Source organism: Lactuca saligna, chromosome 8 (assembly GCF_052625555.1).
Source record: "Lactuca saligna cultivar CGN05327 chromosome 8, ASM5262555v1, whole genome shotgun sequence".
NCBI classification, from domain to species: Eukaryota; Viridiplantae; Streptophyta; class Magnoliopsida; order Asterales; family Asteraceae; genus Lactuca; species Lactuca saligna.
In genome coordinates, this window is record NC_136424.1 from 50,094,569 (window position 1) to 50,105,983 (window position 11,415).

General features: G+C 34.7%; 1 protein-coding gene across 1 annotated transcript; it reads left to right on the top strand.

The window, feature by feature from the left end:
- The first annotated feature begins 2,914 nt into the window (after window positions 1-2,914).
- LOC145009612 (uncharacterized) lies at window positions 2,915-3,460 on the top strand. Its single transcript, XM_078968274.1, has one exon. It carries the CDS (start codon window positions 2,915-2,917, stop codon window positions 3,458-3,460), a length of 546 nt encoding a protein of 181 aa, XP_078824400.1.
- The last annotated feature ends 7,955 nt before the right edge of the window (window positions 3,461-11,415 follow it).

The window sequence follows — 11,415 nt, forward strand, 5'->3', positions numbered from 1 at the left end:
AATCTGCCTGGCCCTTGCATGTGTTGTGTGTTGCTATGTATATCGGGTGGGGCTCGATGTCGGGCATGGCCCGATGACTGGAACATGTGATAGTGTTTATGATCATTATATGTGTTAGCATGACTATGTGATATATATTGTCTATGTATAGCAGACGAGGTCGAGTGACAGGTGAGGTCTGAGAATACCAGATCTGTAAACCGAGCGGGGTTCGATGTCGGGCGGGGGCCTAGTATGTGATTTATTATGTATGGTAGGGGGTAGTTTGGAGAACTAACTAAGCTTTGTGCTTACTGTTTTCAGTTTACGTTTCGGATACTTCCCGTTGCAAGGGGAAGAGCTCGGGATGACTACATTGCACACACCACATGGCATTTCGCACATGATATTTCACTTTGATTTTATGATATTTAATACACTTGTTTTATTTAAGATGTATGGATAATGTTGAACTAATATTTTACTTAAATTAAAATTCAGATTTTTGGATCATGTTTTTAGGATGTCCTCCCCATGTTGTGGCCAACGTGATGCCACATCGAAGGAACTTAAATGAACTCACGATTCATCCTGCTACGACCACGTCATGGTGCACCCTTCACCACACCGTAGCCTTCAAGAAATTACAATTCCAACCTTTTACTTTGTTGAAACATAAAATTAAGTGTACCTGGATTTTGGATGCTACAAGTAATAAATATGAAAAGTACTAATATTAGTGGAAATCATAACAAATTACGTATTATTGTTCAAAATTCATATATATACAAATTTCTAACATAACTGATAACGTGCCCTAGCTAGCACGAAAGGGTCGTGCCCAGCTTAGAAGGCTAGCGCATCCGGCAGACCAGGCCCATCGGGCTTAGCGCCTGCCAACGCCCCCAAGGGCAGGGCTATCTAGCAAAAGGATAAGTGCCCATCAAAGGCATCCTCACAAAGGGCTCGCACCCGCCAAAGGCGTCCCAGAGCTCCTTGACAAAAGATACAGTCATGGCATAAAGCAAGGGATCAGAGCATTACCGACAGGACCAATGGCAATGCTTTGACAAGTAGAGGAGCACGATCCTCCAATCAACGCCCCAGATCCTGTCGGCTCAGGAGATCCTGTCTTGTACGGACGAGCAGGATCGTTGAGTATAAAAGGAGAAGCTCATGACCCCGACAGGTAAGACGTCTTCTCCAAGCTACACTCATACTCACTCTCTAAACCCTACTTACTTGACCGTTGGAGCGTTTTTCCGGTAGCCCTCTCTCGGGAAACGGCCGACAGCCTCTTTTCTCTGTGATCTTGTAGGAGCAACTCAGGGATTGTTGCTGAAGTTTACTTAGAGCGGAAGCAAGGTCGCGTCAATAACAAAATATACTTAGGTGTTGTGTAACTTATAACTAATCAGTGTGTATGTGAACTCCAAATAATTCCATGTAGCTTTTAATTAATGTCTTGTAGGACTAGTCACTACAAATCTTTCTTATAGTTTCGCACACGACCCACATGATTATTTGATTCTTTCCATTGAGTTGAGAAACTCTTATATATCTCTCTTTTTTTCTAATTTCTCTTTCACACCTTTAAAATCACAAATGAATTCAATCACTCTTCTCTTGTCAACTAAAACTTATTGTCTAACTCAACGTGTATCACTTCAAAATCTATTGGTGGGGGTTACACAACAAATAGTTAATGTAATAAAATGACAAGCAATCATATGTAATTTATTCTTTACTTCACTTATCTTTGTATTCAGGCAATTAAATTTTTTTTCTTAGTTCTCGTTACGTCATTATAATACATTTCAATATAGTAATTCTAACGTATGAGATGCCACAAGTAGACCTAAAATAACAAATTTTGCATATTGATTTTTAGAGTGAATACCATATTAGATTCATTGCCCGTTTACTCGATTGAAATCTAATCCAATCATATAATGAGAAAAAATTTAATAACCTACTTGATACAATTAAAATTAAATAACTCAAATAACAAAATTTATATTAATTATGCTTGTAATTTGAAAATAAGATTAATCCCGAGTGTAATAGATTTGACTCTAAACAATTTCAGGTAGCTTTTAGTTAATGTCTTTGCGTTAATAGTCACTACAAATCTCTCTTATAGTTTTGCACTCGACCCACATGATTCTTTGATTCTTTCCTTTGAGTTGAAAAACTCTTATATATCTCTCATTTTCTTCTAATTGCTCTTTCACACCTTTAAAATCATGAATGAATTCAATCGCAATCTTCTCTTGTCAACTAAACCTTGTTGTCGAACTTCAACATGTATCACTTCAAAATCTATCAGTGGAGGTGACACAACAAATAGTTAATGTAATAAAATGACAACCAGTTATATGTAATTTATTTTTTACTTCACTTAACTTTGTATTCAGGTCACTAACTGTTTTTCTTAGTTTTCATCACACCATTATAATACATTTCAATAGGGTAGTTCTAAATATCTGATGTCACAAGTATATCTAATATAACAAATGTTGCATATTGAATTTTAGAGTGGATACCGTATTAGATTCATTACCAATTTACTCGATTGAAATCTTATCCAATCATCAAATGAGAAAAAATTAGTAACCTACTTGAGACAATTAAAATTAAAAATTAATGCTTGTAATGATATAATATTGAACCTATATGAAAACAATATCTATTTTTATTAAATTAACAAAAACTATTTTTATTAAATTCATATGAAATTTAATAGATGCTTGTTTTAGGGTTTTAGCCCCATACTTTGACCATTAACTCATACTGCCACCTCTTCATTTTAACCATCAGCCCCACACGCACAACATCCGTGACAAATCCTCAATAGTCACTCCTTGCTTTCACGCGCATTTATGTGATCCTCCATGTATAAATATACACTCCCTCTCTCTCCCTCCATAACCAAATGGGTAACTACGTTTCAGCTTGCAGCTTAGGGATCTCCCCGAAAATGAAAACCAACAAAGCAGCAAGAGTAATTTTTCCGACGGGAGAAATCCGGCAGTTTCAAGATTCCGTCAAGGCAGCCGAGATTATGCTTGATTGCCCCAATTTCTTCCTAGTCAACTCGAGGTCGTTGAACATCAACCGGCGGTTTTCGCCTCTCTCCGCTGACGAAGATCTGGAATCTGGAAACGTATACATCATGTTTCCGATGAGAAGAGTGAATTTGATGGTGACGCCGGCGGATATGGCGGTGTTTTGGATGTCGGCTAATAGTGCGCCGAAGCGGATTTCAGGAAGGATATCTCCGGAAGCAATAGTTGGTGGTGATGAGATGGTTAATGAGGCTGAGCAGCCGAGGTTGGTGGTGGAGGTGTCGGAGTTTAGTCATCGGTTAGCGGTTTGCCGATCAAAGAAGCCGTTTCTTGATACCATTACGGAGGAGCCAGTTCGTTCTAAGTACCAAGTAGTGCAGAAGGTGTTGTTTTCTCAAAGGGTAGAAAAGTAATTAGCAAAACTTGTACATATATAAGATTTATTGCGATTTTTTATACGCTTTATAATGAATTATTCGAAACACGATTTATCATTGAACTTTTATTATTGTTTTCTTACTTGTAAAGAATTCTAACAGCTAGAAAACACTTTTGAGATCCAAAAAAATATTTATTCATGAAAACGGTAAAAAATAAACAGCATTCCTTATAAATAAAATCACATTGGTTATCTAAAAGTATAATTACTCTATAAGAAATTTATGAATATTTCACAAAATAATTATTTACTGTTTTTTATATTGTTTTTTTTAACGACAAAGACAAATATGACATCACATTGTTTCGTTTTATTTAAAAAAAGGTGAATTATAAAAAAAATTGTTTGATATCATAAACTTGAAGTTTTTGTTCTAGACACAAAGATTAATCTAAATATTAAATATTTTTGTCTATTATAACAAAATTAATATGCTAGTGGCGAATTTAAAAAATAAAACCACATAATTTACTATTTAAGTAAAACCGATATAAAAAAATAATTACAGGTAGGGTCTTGTCGTATAAACAATGAAACGACATAATTTTTTTTATTATTTGGAGGGTTGAGCCGTGGAGGGGTGGGGGGGGGGGGGGGGTGGGGGGACGGAGTTCAAAGCTGCCATCGGTGATGGCGGAAGGGAGGCTGCCTAAGTTTGGCGTTTGGTTGTGCGGTAGTAGCAGGCGGGAGCTGATCGGCAACCTGTTAGGTGTATGCCTTGTGTGAATCGTAAAGCGGAAGTTCGACTTGGAGAATAAAACAATGATTGCTGAAAAATTCTTTTTTTAAATGAGTTGAATATTTGGAATATATATATATATATATATATATATATATATATATATATATATATATATATATATATATATATATATGTTATAAAATATGATCAAATAACAATATAAATTATAGAGTAAAGAAAGACATAAGAGTAGAGAGAACTTCTATTCCAATACTTGTGATGAAATCATCAAGTGCTTAATACATATGACTCACTATTTATACTATCCAAATAAGATGAAAGATGAGCTATGATATGAATGCACTTTATGATGGTGTATTATTACATTCATAAAACACATTGAAATGGTTGTTACTAATGATAAATAATGATGGGGAGTTATGGGAGAAATGGAGAATCCAATGGTCATTCACAAACTAATATTTCATAACACTCCCCCTTGAATGACGATTGTATCATGCCTCGTTAAAACTTTAATAGGTAAAACCTCATGGGAAAAACCATTTATTAAGGAAAAAGAGTACATGATTAATAATAGATATTTGGAACAATTGCCTCGTTAAAAACCTTGCTAAGAAAACTGTGACATCCCCAAAATCTCGGCCAGAAAAGACCGATTTTCATTTATGCTTTTAAAATAAATTCAGAGTAAATCCTTTTGATTTGAAAGAGTTGCGGAATTTGTTCCCAAAAACAAAACTTGATAAAACGATGTTTACCAAAGCATTTCATAAAAGAAATGTATTTTTCATTATATAATCAAAACTCGGGGTGTCATGTTCCGATATAGACCAACAAGCATAAACGATAATATTACAAGTCATTCAACAAATATTACATATACAGACTTGTAAACAAAACAACTTGATGGTTCATCCATCTTACGCCCTTGCGCCACTTCCTGTAATACAAATAAAACTGAGTGGGTCAGGCTTGGGAGCCTGGTGAGCATATAGGGTTTTCAACCCACAATAAATAATTAAATTAATTATTATCAACCAACAATAACCCAGTTACCCATTCCCGTTATTCTCACTTTACGTCCCTAAAATAACTAACACAAGGGACCTAATCTAAGAATATTTTCATCGGGGTGACAACACATGCTGCGGGGTTTCCTCAGCAATATAAGTCAAATAAAGAACCATGAGGGGGATGGAATACAACAAATGAACACCCAAGTTCATTAACACCTACAGGTTATGAGCCTGCTAGCGTTCCACTGGACTGTCTAGAAAAGTCCGTGGTCGTCATCTAAATTCCGCTAGATGACTGGATCAAAACAACAACGAGGCCTCTCATCTGTTTATTACACACCAACTATCTACCCATGTTCTACCCAACATATTAGTAGATAAAAACATACATTTTTATACATATTTTCAAAACTTGTATAGCATGTTTGATCAATACATTTTCCATATAACAGATGAGGCACACACACATAACACGTATTTCATATAGAAATAATCAAATCTGTAAGATAGAAGAAAGTGAATATACATTCACACACATAACAACAAAATATACACATAACACATATCTCGTATAAAATACTTCATAGTTATACGTTAGGAGAAAGTAACAACGCATTCACACGTATAAACGACAATAAACTTAATACACTCAAACCATACTTGTATTATTATTGCGTTTATGAAAGGTAGTATACACTCACTTGATCAGAAGATGATCGGACAGCACTATGGCTTGCAGAAGTCGTAATCCTCAGCAGATCTGGAAGATCTCTACGAAAATCGAACTTCTCGCGGGCAGAGCTTCGGCTCGGAAACCGCACTTCTCGGGATCTTCGGGATCTCGGGACTCGCTTCAGGACTCAGGAATATTACCGGGGCTTCGGGATGGCTTCGGGGGTAAAAACGCAGGGCTTCGGCACAAAAACAAGAGGAAAATAGCAATGGAACCCGGAACCCTCACATCCTATTTATAGGAGGCTGGAAGCTCCTCGTACGCGGGGCGTACGTGCCTCAGAAACGTAAGCGCATGCGTCATCCGAAGTGTCGACACTCTTCGGAGTACGCGGGGCGTACTCACTTACGCAACGCGTAAGTCGGATCGGACTGCTGACTCCCCCTTCGGATAATGCCGGATTTTTGATTTAAAAATAAATACAAATTATTTATCAAACTTCGGAAATTAATATCTTCTTCATACGAACTCCGTTTTCGATGTTCTTTATATCCACGGAAAGGTGAGACTACGCTCTACAACTTTCGTTTAGACTCCGTTGGCTAATTTTGAATTTATTTTTATTATTTATTTTTAATAGGCCGGGATAGAAATTTTCGTTATAAATTCATAACTTCTTCGTTTGACGTCCGTTCTCGCCTAACTTTTTATCGCTTTGATACTAACAACGAGATCTTCGATTCTCGTTTAGATCACTAAGGCTAAATATCGCTCTAACGTAAATTTCACTTTTTACGTTAATCAGCGTTGCCGGTTCTGTCGCGAAACTTCGACAGGTCATAACTTCCTCGTTATAACTCGGATTTCGGTATTCTTTATATCTTCGGAAACCTTGTTTCAACTACTACAACTTTATCTAAAGATATCAAGTTTATTATGCACTTAAATTTTGACGCTTATTTTTATTCTTAATTAATCAAACCACATAATTAAGCAATTAAGCACAAAACACGTAATACTCAAATAATACACTCTTATTATTTCAAAACGGGTTACAAAGGTTAACCTAGACCATTACATTGCTAAAAATGACAAGCCTGGAAACACAGGCGTTACAAAAACCCAGTGGGAAAAACATAGCTAAGGAAAAGAGTACAATATGTTTCCAACTCCCCCTGATCATCACATCACTTGATTTCCTTAAAGCGTCGCATTCCAATATTTCGTACCATGTTTTCAAATTTGGATGTAGGGAGCACTTTAGTGAACAAATCTGCCAAGTTGTTACTTGATTGAAATTTTTTTGGATGTTGATGCCACGCTCTTTTTGAAGATCATGACTAAAAAAAACTTTGGTGATATATGTTTGGTTCTGTCTCCTTTGATAAACCCTTCCTTGAATTAAGCTATACAAGCCGCATTATCTTCATATAGTATGGTTGGAGCGTCCCTGTTAGAAGTTAGACCACAACTCTCACGAATGTGATGAGTTAAATTTCTTAACCAAATACATTCACGGCTTGCCTTATAAATTGCTATAATCTCTGCATGGTTAGAATAAGCAGCAACTAAAGTTTGTTTAACAAAATGACAAGAATTTACGTTACCTCCACAAGTGAATAAATAACATGTTTGGGATCGAGCTTTGTGTGGATCAGATAAATATCCCACATCTGCATAACTAATTAACTTTGCATTTTATGAATTTGATTAGTATAAATCCATATCTATTGTACCTCGAAGATATCAAAGAATGTGTTTGACTCCATCCCAATGTCTTCTTGTTGGGCAAGAACTATATCTTGCTAATAAATTTACAGAAAAAGATATATCAAGTCTCGTATTATTAGCAAGATACATCAGTGCACCAATAGCACTAAGATATGGTACTTCGGGACTAAGAAGTTTTTCATGTTTTTCACAAGGCCGAAACTGGTCCTTTTTGGCATCTAAATACCTTACTACCATCGGGGTACTCAATAGATGTGAGTTATCCATATAAAACTTTTTAAGCACATTTTCTAGATAACTAGATTGATGTACAAAAACTCCATTTTTGGAGTGCTCAATTTGAAGACCCAAACAAAATTTCATTTTACCAAGATCTTTCATTTCAAATTTTTCTTTCAAACAAGAAGTGACATTTTCCAATTCTCCAGGAGTTCTAATTATGTTCAAATCATCTACGTAAACAACAATTATCACAAATTCTGATCCGGATCTTTTTATGAATACACATGGGCTTAATGGATCATTTTTATAGACCTCTTTTAAAAGAAATGTACTTAAACAATTGAACCACATACAGGCAAATTGTTTCAATCCATACAAAGATTTATTTAATTTTACCGAATATACGTCACGAGAATTAGGAGTTTGTGCTTCTGGCACCTTAAACCCTTCTGGGATTTTTATATAAATATCATTCTCAAGTGAACCATATAAATAGGCGGTAACTACATCCATTAGACGTATCTCCAATTTTTCATGTGTTGCCAGACTTATTAGATAACGGAATGTAATTGCATCAATCACAGGAGAGTATGTTTCTTCATAATCAATTTCGGGCCTTTGGGTAAAACCTTGTGCAACAAGTCTTGCTTTATATCTCACAACTTCATTCTTCTCGTTTCTTTTGTGCACAAATACCCATTTGTGTCCCACTAGTCTTACTCCGTTTGGTGTACGAACTACAGGTCCAAAAACTTTTCGTTGAGTAAGAGAATTAAGCTCTTTGTTGATTGCATCTTTCCATTTTGGCCAATATTTCCTATTCATACATTACTCAATAGATTTAGGTTCAAGATCCTCATTTTCTTTATAATCGTGCGCGGAACATGATATGAAAAATTATCGTCGATGTCTATCTTATTTAGGTTCCATCTTATTCCTTTCATGACATAATTTATTGAGATCTCTTCATTTTCATAATTTTCAGATACGTCAGTTTCTTTTGTTATGTCATTGGGCTCTTCTGGAGCTTCATTAATCTTTTCAAAAGATTCTGTTTTCTCTTTTGGACCATCAATTATATTTGCTTCATTTCATATCGATGATTTTTATCTTTAGAACCTGCTGATCTTCCACACTTCAGGCGTGCCTAAGATTCATTTGTAGTTGTATTTTTTTTTCCTTCTGGGATATCAATTCTAGCTTGAGTAAGTATAGCTGGTACATGAGACTTTGTTACCCATTTAGGGTCAATAAATGCTTCTGGCAATTGATTTGCTACATTTTGTAAATAAATTATCTTTTTTATTTCAAGTTCACATTGACTTGAACGAGGATCTAAAACTGAAAGTGACAATTCCTTTCAAGAGATTTTATTTTCCAGCTTCTTTATTTCTCCCCCTAATGTTGGAAAATATGATTCATCAAAATAATAATCATCAAATATAGCTGTAAATAAATCTCTAATTGATGATTTTAAATATTTTACTATAGATGGAGATTCATATCCAACATAAATTCTCATTCTTCTTGAGGACCAATTTTTATGAAGTGAGGTGGAGAAATGGGTACATAAATTATACATCCAAACATCCTTGGATGGTAAATAATTGGTTACTAACCGCAAACCAGTTGAATAGGGGAGAACTCATGATAACTAGTTGTCATTATGCATATAAGTGATGTTGCATGTAAAATTGCATGCCCCATATCAATATAGAAAGTTTAGAATGCATTAGTAATGGTCTTGCAATTAATTAAAAGTGTTTGATTAACACTCAACTAAACCATTTTGTGTATGAACATATGCAACATGATGTTCAATAGTTGTCCAAATCGACATGCAATAGTCATTAAAAGCTTGTGATGTAAATTCTCCAGCATTGTCAAGTCGAATTTTTTTAATTGGGTAATCGGGAAAATGTGCCCTTAAGCGGATTATTTGTGCTAGTAATCTTGCAAAAGCGAGATTACGGCTAGATAATAAGCATACATGTGACCATCTAGTTGACGCGTCAATTAAGACCATAAAATATCTAAATGGTCCACATGGTGGATGAATTGGTCCACATATATCCCCTTGAATTCTTTCTAAAAAACTAGGACTTTCATACCCAACGTTATTCAATGATGGACGGGAAATTAATTTTCCTTGAGAACATGCAACACAAGACAATTCATTAGCTTGAAAAATCTTCTGGTTTTTCAAGGAATGTCCACTTGAACTTTCAATTATTTTGCGCATCATAACTGATCCGGGATGGCCCAACCGGTCATGCCAAACTTTGTAGATGTTATCATACCTTTTATTTTCAATAGCATGAGATTCAATCATTCTAATATTTGTATAATACAATCCAGAGGACAATACGGGTAATTTTTCCAAAAGACTTTTCTTACCCGATATCATTTTCGTAATATTGAGATACTCTTTATCACCATCATTGGTTGTTTCAACATGATATCCGTTGGACCGAATATCCTTAAAACTTAATAAATTTCTTGGTGATTTTGATGAAAATAATGCATCTCCAATTGTAATTATTGTCCCTTGTGGTAATATGATATTCGGTCTTCCGGAGCCTTCGATCATTTTTGCACTACCCGTTATTGTATTAACATTTGCTTCTCCAATTGATAAGTAAGCTAAATATTTTTCATTATTAAAAATGCTATGTGTTGTTGCACTATCTTCAAGACATATATCTTCCTCATTTCTTTTGTGAATATCCATATTTCTCTTCAATAAATAAATAAAACACAAGAAACATTCGACTTAGAGGAATAAAGTCATATTTTATTATTTTGGGAAGATTGTGACGACATCATTTCTCATGAAACGAATATGACATAAGAACATAATAAATGTCATGAAACAAAACTACACATTATTCTCCAATCACCATTCATATCACCACTTGTCCCTTCTAGGTAGACAAGAAAATCGGCAATATCCAAATCTGTCATTTCTGGTTGATCTTCATGAATATCACTTTGAATAATATTTGTTTTGATATTTTATTTTTCTTTAGATTTTAGATAAGTTTGATAAAGATCAACAAAATGCTTTGGTAAGCAACATGTACAAGACAAATGATCGATCATTCAACATTAATGACAAACATTTTCAACCTTTTTTTTTGCCTTGACCACTTTATCATTAAGATGTGGATTTTTTCTATTTTCCAACTTCTGGTGGTTACTTCTAATCTTGTTATTTTTATGATAATTGTAATAACCTCCACAACGTCGGTTAGACCCATGACTATTATGATTATATGATGTTGCATTCACTTCAGGGAATGCACTAGAACCAGTCGGGATTGATTGGTGATTTTTCATCAATAACTATTGTTTTGTTTAGCCACAAGAAGACATGAGATTAATTCATATTTATTTTAAACCTTTCTCATGATATTGCTACTACAGGAGCATGTTAGTAGTATGAAAACTAGAGAAAGTTTTCTATAGCATGGTTTTCCATAATGAAAATAGAAATCAAAATAAAGACTTGTATGTTAAGGAATTGTTAGTTAAGAAATTCCATAAAATAAGTTGCAAGCATTGGCATGTAAAATTATAAAAAA

Coding starts and splice junctions, on each gene's coding strand:
- LOC145009612 (XM_078968274.1), top strand. CDS start 2,915: ATGGGTAACTACGTTTCAGCTTGCAGCTTAGGGATCTCCCCGAAAATG.